Source organism: Herpailurus yagouaroundi, unplaced genomic scaffold, assembly GCF_014898765.1.
Source record: "Herpailurus yagouaroundi ecotype Mexico unplaced genomic scaffold, PumYag 188, whole genome shotgun sequence".
NCBI classification, from domain to species: Eukaryota; Metazoa; Chordata; class Mammalia; order Carnivora; family Felidae; genus Herpailurus; species Herpailurus yagouaroundi.
This window is the reverse complement of record NW_024412419.1, coordinates 21,339,403-21,362,174: the sequence shown is the minus strand read 5'-3', so window position 1 is coordinate 21,362,174 and position 22,772 is coordinate 21,339,403. Positions and strand designations below refer to the sequence as shown.

At 41.2% G+C, this 22,772-nt stretch overlaps 1 protein-coding gene and 1 pseudogene across 2 annotated transcripts in view; one reads left to right on the top strand and one right to left on the bottom strand.

The window, feature by feature from the left end:
- The window catches only part of SELENOI (selenoprotein I), a 40,606-nt gene that overhangs the window by 4,237 nt on the left and 13,597 nt on the right, over positions 1-22,772 (bottom strand). Inside the window, exons 2-8 of one of the 2 annotated variants that reach the window (XM_040496253.1) lie at positions 18,959-19,027; positions 18,384-18,492; positions 16,214-16,288; positions 10,294-10,556; positions 9,291-9,340; positions 3,076-3,124; positions 1,521-1,701 (exon numbers count right to left, since the gene is read on the bottom strand). In XM_040496253.1, coding sequence (XP_040352187.1) covers positions 1,693-1,701; positions 3,076-3,124; positions 9,291-9,340; positions 10,294-10,556; positions 16,214-16,288; positions 18,384-18,492; positions 18,959-19,027 — 624 coding nt within the window. In that variant the 3' untranslated portion in view covers positions 1,521-1,692. Of the gene's footprint in view, positions 1-1,520; positions 1,702-3,075; positions 3,125-9,231; positions 9,341-10,293; positions 10,557-16,213; positions 16,289-18,383; positions 18,493-18,958; positions 19,028-22,772 lie in introns of both variants that reach the window. The other variant, XM_040496252.1, reaches the window with a different exon arrangement.
- On the top strand, positions 15,022-15,859 carry LOC121044221 (40S ribosomal protein S3a-like; annotated as a pseudogene).

Here is a 22,772-nt window from a genome sequence, read left to right as displayed (position 1 = left end):
ATCTATAGTCTCCCGATTTGTTCATTTTGGCCACTCTGACTGGCGTGAGGTGGTATCTGAGTGTGGTTTTGATTTGTATTTCCCTGATGAGAAGTGACGTTGGGCATCATTTCATGTGTCTGTTGGCCATCTGGATGTCGTCTTTGGAAAAGTGTCTATTCATGTCTTCTGCGCATTTCTTCACTGGATTATTTGTTTTTCGGGTGTGAAGTTTGGTGAGTTCTTTATAGATTTTGGATACTAGCCCTTTATCTGCTATGTCATTTAGCAAAGCACTTCAAAACAAGTCACTCCAACATTTAAAAGCATTCCAACACACTTACACAACATTATTAAGTTCAGAAGTTCTCAACTGCTCAGAAGCCCAACGGAACCCCTGTCCCACCTCCAAACCCGTGGACTCCCCGAGTGTCAGACAAGGCTGGAAAATAATTTAGTGAGGATGCTATAGAAGGCATTCTTCCGCTAGGTAACAGTTTGGATAAAAGGAATTTCTCCCGATTTTAAGATGGTGTGATAACAGAAAAGAACTTTCAAAATAGCCTTGTATAGCTCCATACACCTAAATTTCTTTATAGTGATGAAGAGATGCTATCTCCAATTCAGTCATATTGTCATATTAACACCTCAAAACCTCTCTGGCTTCTTTACTTCCAATACCTTACTCAAATCTACTTTTATGCCTTCAGAGATAATTTTTTAATACAAGGTATTAATATTTTCAGATCTTTAAACCCTGCGAAATCAGTAGGACCGGTGATAATGAACACATATTTACACACATGGAAACATAAGCTCAGTGGCTAGCTTTTAAAGTAAAAACTTATTAAGGACCTGACCGGAGCTAGAGCACATGCTCCCGGGTTGTCAGGACTATTAAGGTCTTTTCTCAACTGCGCCCGATCTCTCCTGGCTGCTGTCTTGCTGGGCCATGGCAGAGAAAGGGCTTTTGAAAAATATGTTGTATTTATTACAAAGTTTTTACACCTGTTCTTAATTTTAAAATCAGCTGATTTAAAAATGTGTGTGTGTGTGTGTGTGTGTGTGTGTGTGTGTGTGTGTGTGTTTTCTCAAAAACCCTTTTTAGTTTCCCTAAACTAATCATTAGATCTGCAGCCATCTGGAAAAGGAAAAAATAATTTTTAGCATGTTCTGTGTTTGGGTTTATTACTCTTTAAAGTTTCTACTGTAAAATATCTTTAAATTAAAATCTGTTTATTTTTAATTCGGAAGATTTCTCCAATTATCACATTTTGTCATATATTCCTTAGACAGGACTTAAATGAAAAAAAACCTGGGGCGCCTGAGTCACTCAGCTTAAGCATCTGGCTCCTGGCTTAGGCTCAGATCATGATCTCACCGTTAGTGAGATCGAGCCTTACGCTGGGCTCAGCGCTGACAGCCAGGAGACTGCTTGGGATTCTCTCTCTCTCCCTCTCTCTCTCTGCCCCTCCCTTGCATGTGCTCTCTCTCACTCAAAATAATAAACATTAAAAAAAAAGAAAAAGAAAAAACCTTACTGTGATGTTGGCAAAGGCTGTTCCAACCATAAAGTAGAATAGTCTAGGATGTATCTCTAAAATATCTGAAGGTGACTGAAGGATCCATGCTGTAGACAAAATGAAGAGCAAACATGGAGAAAAAAAGGGAACCATAGCTTCATAGACTGAATTGTGTTTCAAGGTGTTATTTTTATAGCTTCTGAAAAAAAAAATCAAGTAATACAAAGAACATTATTACAATATAAAAATCATTCCGTATTTGTAACTTTTGTAGTTTTGAAACTTTTTTCACACTTATCCTCTTAATTTACACTCACAATAATCCCACAGCATACATAGAACCAACATTACTAAACCCCATTTTACAGACAGGTTAAGTGACAACGTGAGAATTCAAATTTATATAACTTCCTACCAAGTGGCAGGGCCAGGACGAGAATGGAAGTGTTCTGACCCCGGGGCCTCCAGAACGTAAAGATAAATAAAACCTGATCTTTTGTTTTACAAGACTTATGCTCTAGGAGGGGAAATAAAATGAACACAAAACAGCACTAGCAAGTACCTGGCTGTGTTATTATGATACCAAGTGACAGAGAATCTAAAAGCGGACGACCCTGCACTGAGACTATCCTAGCATATCTCACTGTCTCTGGCCACACACTCCCATACATGTTTGCTCATCTGAACAAAGCCCCAAATTCTCCTCTTGGTTCTGTCACTGACAACATGATTCTGGACAAGATATTGCCTGATGAGGACCTCATCCTTAGAAGAAGAGGAAAGGTCTCAATCTCTAAGGCCTTCAGAGCTTTAAATGTTATGGTTTCTATGAATGGCTGCCAGCTGCCATCGACAGGGAAGATTCATAGAGTGTGGCTTGACAGAGAGGATTCTGCAAGACAGATCTGAGGACTGAAGGATGAAGTGGGAAGTACAAGTGTTTCACGTAAAGGAGACAGCACTAGAGGGAGGTGGGGGCCAAGTTACCAAGGAGAGAAAACAGCAAAGTACTTTCAGGGCCCGTAAGAAAATTCAGCGTGGCTGAGCAAAGGTGAAGTGCAGATCAGAGAAATGAAACTCTGCCCAGGCAACTCCCACAGTATCCCCGGCCCCACTCCTCGGGGCGGGAATTTTTATACAGTGCGACTTGGAAGTCAGCATAGATCCGGGGTTTGGTCCTAAACTACACAAACTCAGAAATTTAATTTTATGATCATGCTGACTAAACTTACACAGAATCAATTCATAAAAACTTACCATCAATTTCTAAAAAGGACATAAACCTGTCACTATTCAACGGGAACACACTCCTTCCCAATTCACTCACAAAAAATGACAAATTAGAAGACTTGTCTCGTGAACCAAAAACTGTAACAAAAGAACTAGTAGTTTGTGCTGTGGTTGAAATGACCACACAGCCACCATAGATACCCTAAATGGTCCTAAACTCATCCCAGATTCAAAACACAGCTTTTATGACCTTCTCAAAATGTCCAGATTCCAAAAGCAAAACAGATCCTAAAATTCATCTAACAACTGTCACACTTCTTGCCCAAATAAATAAGGTACTTACCTGAAAAAGTTCAATAAACTCATCGGAAGAGTCACACATAATGCACAGCCTAAAAGGGAGAATATTTAAATTACCGTGAATTGTTATTCAAGAGGGATTTTTCTAATTATCGAATACATACAAAATATGTAACAGTTTTAGACCCAGTAATTCGCAGGTTCGGGTTTACTTCTGTAACGAAATTAAATACATTTCTGACCAACAGTGACAACCGGAAGAGCAGCAGGGCAGTCTGGTGGTTCAGTGCGGAGGCTCGGGAGCCAGACTGGGCTCGAATCTCGGTTGTGCCAACAGGTTATGTGATTTCAGGCAGATTAACGCTTCCGTGCCTCAATTTCCTCTTTTATAAGCCAGAGATAGAATTGGCCCCGCAGGGTTTGTGAGAAGTAAGTGAGTTATTACACGTAAAGACACCTGGAGCAGGGCTTGGCATACAGTAAATCGCACGAGTGTGAGTTACCGATGGATTCCGCGGTTTCCCACTGCCACTGATTTTTCTTTCCCAAGCATTCTTCGTTTCTCCGCCCGCCCCGCCCACGGACACCAGTTCTTTCCCCTCAGACCTAACAAGGACAGCCCTCCCAGGAAGCCCTACCATTGCTTCTGCTGCCCTCGCTCTCTGCTAGCTGACTCTGCTATTCCCAATCACTCGCCAGACTTTTCCATGGCCTTCCTCGGTACTCTTTTATTCCTTCTGCCTTCCCTCTGCAGAAACTGCACTCTTGAATTTACCAAGTTCTCCTAATGATCAAATTCGATATTCTTTCTTCATTCCTGACTTCTAAGTGAGAGGACTCCATTGACTCTCCACTAACTGTAATTCTTTCCTCCCTCTGCCTTTGTGATTCCATCCTCCCAATGTTCCTGTCAGGCATCCAGCTACTACGTGTGGTGTCCTTTATTGGCAACTCTGTCTCCTGCGCATTCCTAACTGGGCATTAACCTGTGCTTCTATCCTCCCTCAGAGAATCCTCTCTTACAGCTTTAACTAGAAGCTTCTTGCAGATGACTCCAAAAGCTGGCAATGTACTCTTGGGCAAATCAGACAATCTCTCTGAGCTTCAGACTCCACAGTTGTCCAATGTGGATGGGTTCAATGATTTCCTAATGTCCCTTGCAGTTTTAAAATTCTCTGATTTGCTGGGGGGGGGGGGGGGGGGGGGGGGGGTGGCGGCACCTGGGTGGCTCAGTCGGTTGAGCTTCCGACTTCGGCTCAGGTCATGATCTCACGGTCTGTGAGTTCGAGCCCCACATCAGGCTCTGTGCTGACAGCTCAGAGCCTGCAGCCTGCTTCGGATTCTGGGTCTCCCTCTCTCTCTGACCCTCCCTCATTCATGCTCTGCCTCAAAAATAAATAAACATTAAAATTCTCTGATCCGGGGCACCTGAGTGGTTCAGTCAGTTTAGCATCTAACTCCTGATTTCAGCTCAAGTCATGATCTCACTGTTTGTCTGAGCCCGATGCACTGACAACATGGAGTCTGCTTGGGATTCTGTCTGTCTGTCTGTCTGTCTGTCTCTCTCTCCTCCCCCCCCCCATGCACGTGCATGTACTCACTCTCCCTCCCTCAAAATAAACAAATATTTAAAAATAAATAAAAATAAAACTCTCTGATTCTACAGATTATAGAGATGTAACTTCCTGATCTTTCTCTCTATCAAACTCCAAATCAACACATGTGGCAAGTTTCTGGATACTTCATTTGGATATTTCACTGTCACTCAACAGATGAGCCCCAGCTTACGCACTCCAGACTCCCACTGACCACACTTGGCCTGGGGTGAGAAGGTGGTCAGTGCAGCTGTGGCCTGAAGGATCAACGACAGAAAGAGATTCCTTCAAAACAGCTCCTAAGACATTTTGCTAAAATGAGATGAAAAGACTGGAACCCACCAAACAGAAATCCCATCTGGGAAGATGAATTACTCTGCCACTCCCGAGCCCAACTGGAACAAAGTTCCTCAAGTTAGAAGAGCTTAGAGAAAAGGAGAAGAGAGGCTGGTGTCCTCAGAAATCTTTAGCAGGTGACTCGGCCTCGTGCTGGGAAGCACAGGTAGGGAGCCAGGGCTGAACCAATTGACCCAGAATCACTACGATGCTGAGGTGTCGAGAGCAGGCTGACACAAACTGGCAAAAGATTTGCTACCAGGAGTATTTTTAGTTTAAAATATCTTGAAATAGCTCTAGCTTAAATACAGCAAGCATGTGGGAAGCTTGAGCTCTATACGGGTTGCCAAAAAGACATACCACATCTTCTCTTACTCCTCTCAACGGCACCTAATGTGCTTTCCATAAAAAGGACGGGCATATCTCAGAGATATTACAGGTTGACTCCATACCACCGCAACAAAACAAACATCGAACGGCACAAGAAAGTCACGTGAATTTTTTGGTTTCCCAGTTACGTTTATACTATAATGTAGTCTATTAGAGTGCAATGGCATTATGTCTAAAACAAATGTGCTTGCCTTAATTTAAAAATACTTTATGGCTCTAAGACTCTAACCATCATCTGAGCTTTCGGTGAGGTGCAATCTTTTTGCTGGTGGAGGGTCTTGTCTTGAGGCTGACGGCTCCTGACTCATCAGGGGGGTGGCTGCTGAAGACTGGGGTGGCTGTGGCAAGTTCTCAAAACAAGAAACAATGAAGCTTCCCAGTGAAGCTTCTGAGTCCTCCTTTCACAATTTCTCTACAGTATGTGAGGCTGTCTGATAGGGTTTTATCCACTGCAGAACTTCTTTCCAAATAGTCAATCCTCTCTAATCCTGCCACCGCTTTGTTTCAACTTAGTTTATGCAATAGGCGAAATCCTTTGTTGTCATTTCAACAATCTTCAGGGCATCTTCACCAGTAGATACTATCTCAAGAAAACCATGTTGTTTTTTCATCCATAAGAAGTAACTCATCTGCTACAAAGTCTGAGCACCAGATTGCAGTAACTCAGTCCCAGCTTCAGGCTCCACTTCGAATTACAGTTCTCTTGCTGTTTCTGCCACAGCTAGTTACTTCCTTCGCTGAAGTCTCGAACCCCTCAAAGTCATCCATCCATAAAGGCTGGAATCAACTTCTTCCAAATTCCTGTCAATGTTGATATTCTGACCTCTCCCCATGAATCACAAATGTTCTTAGTGGCATCTACAATACTGAATCCTTTCCAGGTTTTCAATTTACTTTGCCTAGATCCATCAGATCTTACAGCCTTATAAATCTGTATTTATTTCTTCAATAATAAGGCTTGAAAGTTCAAATTACTCTTCAAGCTCCTGCAGGATGGATGCTTTGTTAGCAAGCAGGAAAACAACGTTAATCCCATTGTACGCTGTAATCAGAGCTCTTGGGTGACTAGGTGCTTGTCAATGAGCAGTAATATTTTGAAAGGAATCCTTTTTTTCTGAGCAGATCTCAACAGGGGGCTTAAAACACTCAGCAAACCATGTTGTAAACAGATGTGCTACTGTCCAGGCTTTGTTGTTCCATGTATAGAGGACGGGCAGGGTAGATTTGGCAAATTCTTAAGGGCCCTAGGATTTTCAGAATAGTCGATCAGCACTGGCTTCACGTTCAAGTCACCAGCTGCATTAGCCCCTACCGTGAGAGTCAGCCTGTCCTTTGAAGCCCTGAAACCAGGCAGTGACTTCTCCTCTCTAGCTATGAAAGTCCTAGATGGCATCTCCTTCCGATATTAAGGCTGCTACAGGTACACTCAAAATCTGTTGTGTCGCGGGGCACCTGGGTGGCGCAGTCGGTTAAGCGTCCGACTTCAGCCAGGTCACGATCTCGCGGTCCGTGAGTTCGAGCCCCGCGTCGGGCTCTGGGCTGACGGCTCAGAGCCTGGAGCCTGTTTCCGATTCTGTGTCTCCCTCTCTCTCTGCCCCTCCCCCGTTCATGCTCTGTCTCTCTCTGTCCCAAAATAAACAAAAAACGTTGAAAAAAAAATTAAAAAAAAAAAAAATCTGTTGTGTCGTGTAGCCACGTTCTTGAATTATCTGAGGCGGATCATCCAGAGAACCTGCTGCGGCTCCTACATCAGCACTTGCTGCCTCATCCTGCACTTTTACGACGCAGAGAAGTCTTCTTTCCTTAACCGACTGAGCCACTCAGGCGCCCCAAGGCTTCTTTCCTTTAAACCTCACGAACCAACCTCTGCGAGCTTCACGCTTCTCCTGCAGCTTCTTCCCCTCCCTCGGTTTTCCTAGAAGTGAAGAGAGCTAGGGCCTTGTTCTGAATTAGGCTTTGGCTCAAGGGAATGTTGTGGCTGCCTTGATCTCCTGTTCAGACCACTAAAACTTCCTCCATGTCACAATAAGGCTGCTTCTCGCTTTCGTATCATTCTTGTGTTTAGGAAGGAGCACTTTTCATTTTCTTCAAGAGCTTTTCCACTGCATTTACAAACTTAGCTAAATGTGTGGCGCAAAGGGCCCGGCTTTGGGCCTATCTCGGCTCTCGACATGCCCCCCTTACTAAGCTTCATCACTTCTAGTTTGCAATTTAAAGAGGGAGACATGTGACTCTTCCTTTCACTTGAGCACTCAGAAGCCACTGGAGGGTCATTAACTGGCCTAATTTCAATACTGTAGCTCAGGAAATAGGGAGGCCCAAGGAGAGGGAGAGAAATGAGAGGGAGAGCGGAGGGTGGGTGGCACAGTCAGACACACACATTCGTCTATTAAATGGCCGTCTTCCGTGGGCGTGCTTTGCGTGTCCCCAAAACAATTCCAACAGGAACATCAAAGACCGCGCGTCACAGACCACCATAGCGAATATAATAATGATGAAGAAGTGTGAAATACTGTGAGAATTACCAAAATCTGACAGACAGAGACATGAAGGGAGCCAATGCGGTTGGGAAAATGGTGCTGACAGACTTGCCCGACAAAGGGCTGCCACAAGCCTTCAATTTGTAAAAGAGACAAGTATCTGCAAAGCACAATAAAGTGCAATAAAACAATGTATGCCTGTATGGGGAAAGCTGCTTTATTTACTTATACAGAAACGTGTGGGCTTTTGTTTTATTTCAGAAAGAAGAATTCAGGTAAACTCGTAAGTTACATGGAAAATTATGTGCCTATTAAAAGTATCCACTTTACCATCCCAAAATATATCTCACACCTCAGAGGATTCCATCTTCTCGTTAAGTTGAACACTTCAACGTAAAATGCAACAATCCTGCCACGAGACTAGCCACTTAAATCAGAAGATTCACTATGTGGTGGGAGTGAAAAGAAGCTAGCCTTGTCAGGCTAAAGAAATCCGTTCTTACAAAAACCCCCGAAAAAAGAACATTTGGAAGATTACAGCAGGGTTCTAAAATATCTGTAGACCAGAGCAACAGAGAATGGCCCAAACCACTGCCTAAAAGCCAGTGCCTAACGCACCAGCTTCTCAGCCATTTCTAAGCTTTATCTAAAGCCCATTCTATTAGCAAGGGGCACTGGGTAGTGAGGGGGGTTATTTTTCAGATAAGGGAACAGAGCAATAGCCGACAGCTTGCTTTTTTCTGCTTTTTTTTTTTTTTTCTTCTACAGAGGTCCTAATGCCACTCCTAGTGCCCCGGAGTAACAGCCCAGATAACTTCCTCTTTGCATAGAAAACACTGCCCCACTCAGTTAATCATCCCGTAGATATTCCCTCTGGCTAAAATCAAAAGGGAAACATTACCACAATCCAAATTTTTTACCAAATAAAACATTGTTACCAAAATCCTTTACCTAATATCCGGTGGCAAAAGAGAGTATGGGAGGAGAAGAGCACAACTTTCCAATGAATGTATTACAAAGTAATCTGTGTCATCTATTTCCTACAAACTAATGGTCTTCAATTCTGAGATAGGCACGAAATCTACACCAAATGTCCACCTAAATGTGGATCCTCTCAAACAGTCTAGATTCATTTAAACAGTTAGTTTACGAGGTTTATGCGATTTGGGTATTTATTTTCTTCGGACTAGAAGCAGCTTGGTGCCACATACAAAAAAACCACAACACAGGAATTTTGTTTTCCTTACTGGTTTGGTTGAAACCCTACAGGGCTATAGGGCTGTTCTGCTCGCTGGAGGGAACGGGAGAGAGGGACAGGTGTTACTGCTCGTAATCAATCAAACACTGGCTTGGATAACAAAGTGATGTTAAAACAGGCTTCAACATGGAGCTTCTTACCAATAATCATTGCAGTGAATAGGTCTCTATATAAGAAATTAAACAGGAAAGGTTCATACCAGGCCTCAACTCCCACAATCGCAGTCACTATGTAGACAAAAGATATAGTCTGGAAGGAAAATGCAGACAAAAGCATACAGAGGCATTAACAGCTGGAAAGGTCAAGGAGCCCGCAATGCTGTATGCAGCGTTAAATCTCGTAGTTTTAGTAAAAGCAAGAAGTACACTTAAATTTGATAATGTGGCAAGTCTTCTTCCCTTTAGAAGTTGTGTTTTTTTTAGCCAACGATGCCATAAAATAACTAACTTCTACACAATGCAAACAACTGGCCATAATTTAGAACACTTTAAGGCACTTCAGGAATCGGTTAAGGTACGACACGGTCCAATTTGCCTACCCGATCACTTTCTTCAAACATTCCAATGTCTGAGGCTTTACTGGGACCTTAGGTACAAATGGGCAAAATGGCAACACAAAAAGCTGGGATTCGAAAGCAGGGAGAGTTAATAGCAAGCCTCTTAAGTAAAAGAAAACAAGTATCTCTACTCATTGAAAGCTCCCAGTAAAGAAAAAAAGCAACAATTATATGTGCATCTCTCTCTTTACAAAATCAACAGTTCAAAGGAATATTTATTAACATTAAGAAACTGCTCATTTTCTAGTTAATAATGACATTGTGATTATGTCTTTTTAAAAGTGCTTTTACTACTTAGAGATAGATGGGAAAATGTTGATCACATAATATCAGGAATTTCCTTTAAAATAATTGGGAGGAAGGGTATACATGAAACTAGACTGGCCACATAGCTGTTGAACCTAAGGAACAGGTACATAAGGGTTCACTATGCTATCCCTACTTTTTTATGTGCTTGAGATTTTCATAAATAAGCAACAAATAATACAAGATAAAAAGGAAATTTTTTTAAAAGCACACATCAGTTCTGGCCAAAAACGCATAAGGGCAATAAAGAAGGAATGACAATGACAAAGACTACTCCCTTCCCCCTCCCCCCAAAAAATTCATAGCACTGTTGAAAATTTAAGGCAGAACACATACTTACCACCTGGCTAATGTCATATCCCCACGGCAGGAAAAGAATCCCTGTATTATACTTTTCCCAGTGGGACAGGATAAAAGAAAACAAAACTACCCATAGTAGGAGATAAAGAACAAAAACACTGACACCAGATGGTCCTCGTCCAAAGATGGAATACACAGTCACAACAAAGTAAACACATGACCAACTATCAAGGCCATGGTCAAAAAGCTCCCCTAAAGGGGTGCTGGAATTGGTTCTCCGGGCCTGCTTTCCATCCACACCATCTGCAACAGAAACACATTACCATGGGAAAAGGTCAACATCGGTACCGCAGGGAGAAAATCTTCTTTAACAAACTGGAGAAACACAAAACAAATCAGCGTATCATAGGAATGTTGATGAACTAAAGTACAGCGACCAGCCAGGACTGTAAAAATCCAACCTCTAATTCCTACAATTCAAAGATTTCAGAAAAAAACAAACAAACAAAAAACCCCACCTTAACTTCTTAGAGTTTAACCTAAAACTTAAAGTATATTACATCAACTAAATGGTGTCAATTTTAGATGTGAGGACAAAGCACTGTAGTTGGACTCTGAATTCTTCCAAATCGGACTAACAACTGAGTTGTTCTGCTAGCCACAAATTCTCAGGCCTCCAGAGAATATGCAATAGTTATTCATCACAACTGATCTGACCACTCCTTGCTCTAGGATCCAAAAACATCCCGAACTTCAGTCGTAACACCTATTTCATCTTGTTTGAAATTACAGTCACTTGGTTACAGATGTGCTCCTTCCCCGATTGTAAGTGCTTTCAGAAAAGGCTTTGCACACAGCAGGTGTTCGGTAAATATAAGAATTAAATGTATTGTAACTGTGCAAGGCACTGTTCCTGATGCTGTGAAGATTATCATAAGAATAATCTCCGAATAAAGTAAGTTTGCGTCCTCAGTGTTTATAACTGAGAACGGAGACAAAACATGGCGATTAAAGATACAGTACATCCCAAACCACAAAAGAGTTCGGAAAAGGGACAAGCACTCTTCACGCCAAGATAATCAAGAACGGCCTTCCAGACCAGATGAAACCTGAGTGGGGACATAAAGAATGAGTTGGATTTCAGTAGATAAGAGTATGCTGTTTCAAGAGGAGGGAGTGCTATCAGCAAAAACACCAAGATGGAAAAGCACATGCGTGTTCAGAGAATGCCAAAGTTGTTTAGGTCGACCAGAGGAAACCAGTAGGTAAAGAGGGCGGTAGAGAGGCCAGAAGGGAGGTTGGAGCCAGCTCAGAAGTTTCAGGGAGCACGGGGAGCTACGAAAAGGATGTGAGTAGGGGAATGACAGGGGTAAAGGCAGAGACGTGCTTCAGGAAGATTCACCTGGCAGCAGTGTGAATGGCAGGCTGGAGAGAGAGAACACTAACCAGTAAGGCCCGCACTGACATGGAATACAGCAGGAATGAAAGGCTGGAGGCGGGTGAGATATTAAGAAAGTCAAACTGGCAATGCAGCAAAAGATGAGCGGTGAGGCTAAAGGACCAGAAGATCCTCCCGATTTCCCGTCTGGGTAACTAAGAGAGTGGTAGAAATGGGGAAGTCCAAAGAGCCTGCCTGACGGAAAAGATGCTGAGTACAAGTTTAGATGCTAAAACTGAACTGTTGGTAGAATTATCCACATGGTCATGTCAAGCAACTCAACCTCAGGTACTTACTAACAACTCAGAAAATATATGAGGGCTGGATAGAAACACAAGAGTCATCTCAATAGTGGTAAGAATTATCGAGGGAATAAGAGGAAAGGGAAAGTTGAGGATACAGCACAGTGAAACACCTTCATTTAGGGGCAGAAACAGAGGAGCTGGGGCGTGAGGGGTGTAGGGAGAGAAAAAGAGAGGGGGAACAGTAAAACCTAGTTAAAAAGAAGAGTCTGAGGGGCGCCTGGCTGACTCAGTCGGAGGGGCACGTGACTCTTGATCTCAGGGTTGTGAGTTCGAGCCCCACGTTGGGTGTAGGGATTACTTAAATAAAACTTAAAAAAAAAAAGAGTCTGAAGCATTGCTCTGCACGCTTGTGCAAGAACCAACCACCCTGCTATAAATAAGACACAATTCCTGTGGTCTCTCAGGAACCGTGAGTCTAGTAGGAGAGACAATATTAAGGAAAAAAAAAATCTGAACTATAAAAATTTCTCCCCAAAAGAAACAGTTCTATTAACAAGTGCAGCAGGATTAGGCTAATAGTAAAGATTCAGGAATTAAAAATTCCTATAATTACCTGTGCTTATCTTGCTCACTATAGTATTATCCCAGTGTCTAGCTCAGTTTGTTGCAAAGAAGGCCTTTAGGGGCACCAGGGTTAAGTGTCTGACTCCTGATTTCAGCTTAGGACATAATCTCACAGTTAGGGAGTTCAAGCCCCGCATCGGGCTCTGTGCTGATAGTGGAGAGCCTGCTCGGGATTCCCTCTCCCCCTCCTCCCTCTGCCCCTACCCTGCTTGTGCTCTCTGTCTCAAAATAAATAAATAAACTTTAAAAAATCTTTTTTTTTTTTTTTCCAAAAAGAAGGCCTTTAAAAATATTGTTGAAGGAACACATGAGAGGATGAATCCCAGATTCCTGCCCAAATACTGCAGATCTCTGTTATATAGCGTTAGGAACATTTCTGCTAGCTGAAGTATTTCCAAACAGTCTTTTCTCATTATTTGCTGGCTTAATTTACTATTTGCAGGGCAACTCCTGTGCATTTGTTACAAATACTAAATCTGTGAACTGCATACTAATTAGGTCTTGTACATCTTCCCACTGAACCCATTCCAGCTCCACCAGTCTGGGGTGTGCGAAGTTACACAATGTTCTTTCAGAAAGGTAATTCAGGGTATATAGCATATATTATGACAAAAGAACAAAACAAAACAAAACAAAAACACCTCAGGTGGACCCAGAGCAGCACCCTGTGATCAAACACATTAATATTTCTGCAGCAAAATGTAAGAACAATCACACTAGTAGAATATAGTTTAAAAGTTGCCTCATGTTGGTTCAAGGCAGTTTTGCAACAAATAGTTCATGTTCGGTCAGGATTTTTGCCAAAACTGTGGATGTGAGAAAGGTAGATAATATGGTATATCAAAAAGCTCTTATGACCTGCCATTAAAAGAGCCCTCAGGCCACTCTCACCTTTTTCCCTATTCCTCCCTGCCCTTGGCAACCAAACCCTAGAGCAGATTTTTTTTTTATGTTTCGAAATGTTTATTTATTTATTTTGACAAAGAGGGAGAGAGGGAATCCCAAGCAGGCTCTATGCTGTCAACACAGAGGGGCTCGACCCCATGAACCGTAAGATCATGAGCCAAAATCAAGAGTCAGATGCTTAACTGACTGAGCCACCCCTGCAGCAGAATTTTTTTATTTTTAATTTTTTAATGTTTTTATTTTTGAGAGAGAGACAGTGTGAGCGGGGGAAGGGCAGAGAGACAGACAAACAGACAGACAGAATCTGAAGCAGGCTCCAGGCTCTGAGCTGTCAGCACAGAGCCCTGACGTGGGGCTTGAATACATGAACTGAACCATGAGATCATGACCCGAGCTGAAGAGGGACACTAAACTGACTGAGCCACCCAGGCGCCCCTACAGCAGAATTTTTAAACCTGCTCATCTTTAAGAACAAATATGCAAAAGCTTCTGCCTAAAATGTAATTTTTCACTAAGCTTTCTCCTAATTCTTCTGGACTTCACTCTCTTCCTTCCCCAAATTCTTGCAGTTCTGGTCACCTGCAATGTCAGCATGTAATCATATACCAGATTATACTGGTTTTATGAGTCATTTTTATCCGAGAGATCTAAGCAACTTTAAGTCAGGGTCTGGTATTTTATATTCACTTAAAAACTATATACTTAAAAAAATCATGAAAAGCTGGGGGGGAGGGGTGGGCAGCGTGGCTCAGTTGGTTGAGCATCCAACTTCGGCTCAGATCACGATCTCGTGGTTTATGAGTTCAAGCCCTGTGTAGGGCTCTGTGCTGACAGCTCAGAGCCTAGAGCCTGCTTCGGATTCTGGGTCTTCCTCTCTCTCTCTGACCTTCCCTCACTTGTGTTCTCTCTCTCTCTCTCTCTCTCTTTCTCTCAGAAACAATAAATGAATAAACTTTACAAAAATCATTTTAAAAAGTAATAAAAAAATAAATTTTATACATAAAAATGAAAACTATATACTGACTACCTACTATGTGTTAGGTACTGTTCTAAATACTGGGCACACAGTCCTCAAAGAATGTACGCTTTAGAGTAGAGAGACAAGTAGGTCATGTGGTTTTGAGTGCTATGGAGAAAAATAAAGCAGGGAAGGAGAATAGGAGAATGCAGGACAAGCCATGCAAACAGAACCAACAAAAAGCATTCTTGGCAACATAGACAGTTATGGCCTAGCACAGGGACCTCCCTTACCACCTCCTGCACCAAAGAAGAATTAATTACTTTCTTATTCTCCCACTCATTCCTGTTTCCCCGCTGTGCTCTATTGTAGCAGCTCTCTCCATACTCCACAATTATCTGACAGGTCGGCATTGTTTCCCAAACTGAAGGCAAAAATGATGTCTTATTCCAGTTGCTGGTAAATATTTTTTGTAAGGAGCCAGATAGTAAATAGTTGAGGCATTATGGGTCATCAGGAGACACCGTTGCTACTACTCAACCTTGTCTTTGTTGCAAAAAGCAAGCATAGAGCCCTTTTGGTTCCCCGAGCAGAGTCATGGCAATCAGTAAGAAGAAGGGCCTTACAAAAGGCAGCAAAAAAGGGGGCCAAGAAGAAAGTGGTTGATCCATTTGCTAGGAAAGATCAGTATGAAGTGAAAGCACCAGCTATGCTGTAAGAAATATTGGAAAAACACTAGTCACGAGAACTCAGGGAGCCAAAACTGCATCTGATGGCCTCAAGGGTTGTGTTTTGTAAGTGAGCCTTGCTGATCTACAGAATGATGAAGTTGCATTTAGAAAATCCAAGCTAATAACTGAGGATGTTCAGGGCAGAAACTGCCTAAGTTCTATTGTGTGGATCTCACCCGTGGAATTCTAGGAAAGTTCCATGGTCACAAAATGGCAGACCACGATTGAAGCTCATGTTGATGTCAAGCCACCGACAGTTATTTGCTTCATCTATTTTGTGTTGGTTTTACTAAAAAACCCAACAATTAGATTTGGAAGGCCTTTAGGCTCAGCACCAACAGACCCACCGTGTTCAGAAAAAGACAATGGAAATCATAACCCGAGAGGTGCAGACAAATGACTTGAAAGCACTGGTCAATAAACTGATTCCAGACAGCATCGGAAAAGACACAGGAAAGGCATGTCAATCTATTTATCCACTCCGTGATATCTTCATTAGAAAAGTAAAAGTGCTAAAGAAGCCCAGGTTTGAGTTGGGAAAGCTCATGGAGCTTCATGGTGAAGGCAGTAGTTCTAGAAACGCTACTGGGGATGAGACCAGTGCTAAAGTTGAACGAGCTGATGGATATGAGCCACCAGTCCAAGAATCTGTTTAAAATTCAGTCATTTAATGGTGACAAATAAGAAGTCTTATTTGTGACGTTAAAAAAAAAAAGCAAGCAAGCAAACAAGCAAGCAGGCAGGCAGGCAGGCACAGACAACAAGTAAAGGAATGAATATAGCAGTGTTCCAACAAAACTTTACTTATAAAAATAGGACAGAGTTGGCCTGCAAGAGGCAGTTTGCCAACTCATATCTTATTCTCTGCATCCCTAGCAATGAATGACAATATTTTCCAGAGAGAAACTCAAAAACATATTTATTATACTGAATAGGAAATCAGTAAGCCCTAGTTAAAATGAATTAAGCATAGCAGAAAATGTTAATTTAGCGGATGGCTATCCTTGCTGAAAGAGTCACCAGCCATTGACTAAAATGAATATTTGCCAATTTCTTACCTAGAGTGTAGGCTATGAAGTTGAGGATTCCCACCACAATCCAAACCCAGTCGGGTACATGCTTGTGACCCGGTGCTGCAAAGGAAAGCACTCAGACTTCAATACAAAATATGATCATTCTTACTACAGCACCCACTGCCATTGAGAAATATTTCTATTAAATAGAAGTTCTATTAAATAGAAGTTAAATAGAAGTTTACAATACACTTTTATGCAGATTTAGGTAAATATTAAAATACATCAGGACACTGACAAAACCAAAGAAGTAACTGCCCAACCCCTCATAAACAACAGGCACTTATTTTGAGCTTTAATCATAACTCAAAACTGACTGTTCATCTCTACCTGAAAATTACTTACATGCTAAGAATGAAAAGTAATGTTTTTGGAACTTAAAAGATGCTTGTGTTTAATCTGATCTTCATTGTTGACGAATATCCTACAAACACGTATTGAACCTTCAATCTATATTTTCTCACTACATTATTAACTAGCTAAACAAAAGACCTTTTCATTTGGGTGACTAAGTATCAGAAGGTCTGGGTTCCAGTCCTGGCTCTATATTCAAGCAGCTGTGTGACCATGAATAGATCGTTTAGCCTTTCCTATCTTCCATTTCCCAAATATACCAGGACTAGATGGTTTATCTGGTCCTCTAGTTTCTATGATTTGGGGAAATACACATAATATTTACATATTTTTAGCCCTCTTAATAACTAGTAAATAATGTTAGAGTAGTTAGAAAAATTAATATTTCTAGTTATAAAAGAAACTTTTGAAGACGTTCTAAAGATTAAAATACAAATTTTTAAAAGCCGCTTAATATCAAAACCATGCTTGATAAAATTTAATCTTATTATCCACATAGTACCTTATGATCTTCGATTGTCATTTTATTACATGTACAAAAGCTATGGCTTAAAATTTCAATTGCTAAAGGTAGGCATACAGTTTCAATATTCAGAATTTCTATAGGATCAAGTTGTAAGTTTTTCCTAAAAAAACAATGTTGTTGGTGACTTAATTTCTCCAGGTCAGTCCACAAAAGTCTGCTAACCCCACAACACCAGTGAATTATAACACTAAGACTATTTACTACATCATTGATAAATATTCTTACTGGAAAATACATACTCTGACTTAGAATGCAAAAATTATTCATCTACCTCCATCTTTGTATTCCTCTCAACCCTATCAACCGGCTGAGCAATGAAAATAAACTCATTCGGCCATTTATCCCCCCTCATCCCAAATACAGCCAGATTCTGTCCTATGGCCCAGGGCAGAAACAGGGCAAGGGAATGTGAAGACAGGAACAACTATGAAAGAAAACACTGGAGTCTGGGGTGGAAGCAGGCCAACAACTGCCTCCAAAAGCATTTCTCTTCTCCCTTCCCCAACTGACTTCTGTCAATAAACATCCACGGTCTAAGAACCATTTTCACAGGAAACTTGGAGTTATTCAAGGCAAATGTGGATGCTGAGCAGAGGGAAAGAGAGATCACATTCCCGTCAAAGGCGGGGGGGGGGGGGGTGATTTTTCTTGCATCATTAGAAAAAGAGAAGGGAGGGGCGCCTGGGTGGCTCAGTTGGTTAAGCGGCCGACTTTGGCCCAGGTCATGATCTCGTGGTCTGTGAGTTCGAGCCCCGCGTCGGGCTCTGTGCTGGCAGCTCAGAGCCTGGAGCCTGTTTCAGATTCTGTGTCTCCCTCTCTCTGACCCTCCCCCGTTCATGCTTTGTCTCTCTCTGATTCAAAAATAAATAAATGTTAAAAAAAATTTTTTTTTAAAAAGAAAAAGAGAAGGGATATTTCTGGAACTGGTAAATACGTTGGACCCTGCTTATACTCACTTTCAGGCAAAGTGTCACAGTCCTAAATATTTTGTCTTCTTGTAAATCCAATTATTCTTTATTTATCAAAACCCCAATGCTTTTTAGACAGCCCATCTACATTAAGTAGCCAATTTGGTTTCTAGAACTTAATGGAAATATGCATAACAGATTGTGAAAACACAACTTAGCTTTTACACCCAATTCTAACATTTTATATACCTTTAAAATATCCAGAACTTCTCCAACAGACAAGCATATTAATTGAACCAGAAAATAACCACATGTCATTTTTCTCCATTTAGGCATTTTAAAATTTATATTAAAGTAATAATCTTACCTGAAGCATAAAAGTCAGGATCAAAGTATGCCATGAGTAGGAAATTGAACACAACCAGCAGAAAGCCAGAGAAGGTTATCAGATTTGGAGCCAGCCAAGTAGGAAATACCTATTTGTTTCAAAATAATTACAAAATAATTAAAGTAAAGGAAGAGCTCTGGCCACTATGCAATATGAAACTTAAGTCATAATAAAAGCTATAAACTTGACAGATCATACCTATATATTAAATTTAATACCTATTTATTAAAACGTAAACCACAATGTTCAGTTGATAGAAATAAGCATTTCATTCTTCTGTTTTCTATATTTTAAATTCTATAATCAACAAACTTATAATCATAATATTATTTTAGAAAATGTTTAAATGCATTTTATAAAAATGATAAATTCTAGTATACGAATATAAACTTATACTTCAACAATAAAATAAATCAAAAGGTATGTGACTAAGGGAAAGGAGAATGAGAGTAATTTCTCTAGGCATCTTACTAAACAAACACTTGTATCCATAACACTCCTTAAAATACTTACAACTTACTAAAACGTAAGTACAAGCCTATTAATCGTCTTACCTTTACTATAGTATTCCAAAATGGATGCATGACATACAGAGAGAGTGGATTGGTATCCACAGCACTGTACTGTTAAGAAATGAAAAGAAAATATTCAGTTCTCCTTGCACACTGGCAAGTAGTACAATAATCCTGGAGCGAAAGTAATACTACAAAAATAACCCAGAGAACATGTCTGTTTACATGATGTCCTGGTCTATATAACAAAACTGGAGGAACAATATAAATAGGGCAAAGACAGTCAAGTACAGCCACGTTTCTCTGTTTCACTCAACCAACTTTTATAGTGTTACACTGTTTCGGTGGGGAGATTTATATTGCTTACAAGGTCTCACTCACAATGCAAGATCAAAAACGCTCCCACTGTGTACATTCAAACACTGACTTTCTCAACCTCCTCCGAATACGCTTACTAAGTGTGCAACCTCGGGCAAGTTACTTCATCTCTGCCTTAGTTTGTCTGCTTGTAAATGAGGACGATAGCTTCTACCCCAAAGGTCTGCCATAAAAATTAGGCAAATTAACCATACGCATGAGTGCCACGTATTAGATATTACTAACTGTGCTCTGACCACCAAAGGATGACAGATCCCTTTACAGCAGGAAAACGGATCACATACATAAGCAACGGAAGACAACAATAGGTTAGGGTTCTGTGGTAATCAAGATTATTCCCTAATTATGGAGTTATTCAGTCAAAATTCAAAGGAGATTTTAACAAATAGACACACACATACTGGAGTACCTGGCCTGCTGGAAGCACTCCACTAGGTGTGGGGAAGAAGGGATACTTAATTGGTAAGGGATCATTCCCACCTCAAAGAGTGGGAATATTACCTAATTCGTCCAGTTGACATTTACACAATGTCACAAAGAGTCAAATGTCTGAAAAAAAGTTTGTGTTGTTTTTTTTTTTTTAATTAAGTCTATTTATTTATCTTGAGAGAGAGTGTGTGCAAGCCAGGGGAGGGGCAGAGAGAGAGGGAAAGAATCCCAAGTAGGCTCCAATGCGGTGCTCAGTCACACAACGGTGAGATCATGACTTGAGCCTCAATCAAGAGTCAGACACTTAACGGACTGAGCCACCCAGACACCCCAAAAAGTTTTGGGTTTTGTTTAATTAATTAATTTATTTTGAAAGAGACAGCAAGCAGGGGAGGGCAGAGAGAGAGGGGGAGAATCTCACACAGGCTCCGCTGTCAGCACAGAGCCCAACGTGGGGCTCAAACCCACAAACCGTGAGATCATGACCTGAGCCAAAATCAAGAGTTGAATGCTCAACTGGCTTAGCCACCCAGGAACACCCACCCCCCCCCCCGAAAAGTTTTGTATTTTATATTTATGCTTAGTATGTACATAAAATTGGTAGTAAGCGTTTGAATATCTAATTTTTTAAAAATCATAAAGGTCAAATTTCTCCCTGAATGCTTTTGAATACACAGGAAGTGTTTTCTCATCAGTGTTTCAAGACTCACAGGTGTGATGGAACAAAAATAGTAAATAAACAGAAATAACTTAAAATACTGGAGCAAAGACAGATAACTAGTTAAGTCAAAATGATCGAACAGACTCCATGTCTGAGTACCTTCATTTCTCCAACCCATTCCGACTGAAATGGGATCAGTGGGACAAAGGACCTGAGCTAGACTGTGGGAGGAAAACGGAGAAGAACTCTGCCAGCCACAGTGAGAGGCTGTGCGGCTTCGGCCAGACTCCAGGCGAGAGCCTACTTAAATGCATGTTACTGTTCTGACTACAGTCAATTTGTGGAGCACCCGGCTGGTTCAGTTGGAAAAGCATGGGACTCTTGATCTCAGGGTCATGAGTTCAAGCCCCACACTGGGTGCAGAGAGATACTTAAAAAATTAAAACAAAACAAAATAAAATAAAATAAAACTGGTACTTGCACGGCCCTCTACAGGCCACAAAACCTTTCCACATAATAGACACAGCTACATCTACACCTCTGCAGAATGAGGGGTCCTCAACTGACAGGACTGCTTGGATTTAAGTCTCTGCACCTGAGGACACAGAACGAGCAGGAGCCCCTGGCAGCTGCCAATAACAAGGGGGAGGCCCTGGCCGCACCCAGACCCACTTGATGTAGCCAGCGGGTCAGATAAACGGGGAAACCACACATTTCAAGTCCACCATCTACTGCAAAGTACAAAAGTTGTAAGAAGTCCAAATCAGAAGGAAACTGTTTAAGACATCACATGAGTACCTAATATGGTGTACAAAGTACAATGTTAATTGGAATGTTTGCTGAATGAGTGTCTTTCAGCAGTTTTCCATTATTTAATTTAGAACTACAAAGATGTCCTTAAATGACAGTATTTTGATCTGAAAAGCTCTTCTTTTTAAACCCTCAAGTTTTACCATTGAACTTCTACTTCAGGAGATCAGTAGTATGAAAAGAACAAACAGCTAAATATAAGAAAGTCAGTCTGCCTAAATGGATCTTCCACATTTAAGCTCAAGTAAGCAAGAAAATGTAATAGGAGATCACAAAAGGTAGCAACCAATAAACCTAAAGAACACTCCGTGCTCTAGCCTTACACACCTGAGTATTTTTCAAGATCACGTATCACTTAGTACAAGCAAAGAAACTTAAAACTGTCTTGTGAGTCAACAGGAGGAAGAAAAATGATTCAGACCTTCCACATGCATGAAAAAATAAGTAAAACATACACTTTTAAAGATGTTAAACTAGATTTAGGTATTTGTTAATGCTCAGTAAACATATTTTTATTTTCTATTGGAATGGTATATATCCGAGTATCTTAACCCAGTAGGCAATCCACCGTTAAGCTCACTGTGACTTGCTTGATCTCCAGACTGCAAGGCTGGATGAAGCTATCACCCTGGAGAAATGGCTGAAAACCATAGCCTGGGTTTGAGAAAATCTCAGAATCATAAGCGTTCAGGAGATGTCTAGGTCTTATGTGCCTGACCCTCGCCTATGCAAACAGGTACAACAATCATCTGGCCTCCTTTTAAATGCTTCTGGGGCAAAAAACTCATTATTTCCAGAAGCAACGCAACCCATGTTAAACTAACTTCTCTATACACTAACAAGATCCTCCCCTTGCCCCGTATTTTCTATCCTGTTTTCATTTTGTCTTACGAAGTTAAGCAGACAGGGGTCCAATTTTTCTTCTGAACAACAGTGCTTCAAATATTTGAAGACTGCTCTCTCCCTGTCCTGCCCACTGCTTCTCTTCACCTGCTTAAACATCTCATGTCCCTCTTGCTGCTCCTCTTGCCATGCCTTCAATCTTCTTCCTCACCTAGGTCTAGTCTTTAGACCAGAGGTTGGAAAGCTTTTCCGGAAAGCATCAGATAGTAAATATTTTAGGCTCTGCAGGCCATATAGTCTCTGTAACAAACACTACCACTGAAGCAAGCAAGCAGTCACAGAAAATAAGTACACAAATGGGCACGGCTGTGGTCCAGTAAAATTTTATTCACAAAAACAAGTGCCTGAGGGCTTTAGTTTGACAATCTATACTCCACACGACCCAAAATGTTGTTAAGCCAACAAGAACATGTGATCGGGGCAAAAGAAACATTTCATGTGGTGCAGGAGTAGAAAGAACATGACCATAAGCCCCTCTTCCTCAATGACTTCTCTGATGCCCAACATATTACTTTCCTATGGCAACAAAAGCATTCTGCAGAGTTAAACACAACCGCACAGTTGGACTGCTAAAGTACCTTTCTCTAAACTAATATGATGACTGTTGGAACCCAGTACTGGACTCTACATTTATCTTATCATATTTTATCTTATTATTTTATCTTATCTCATCCT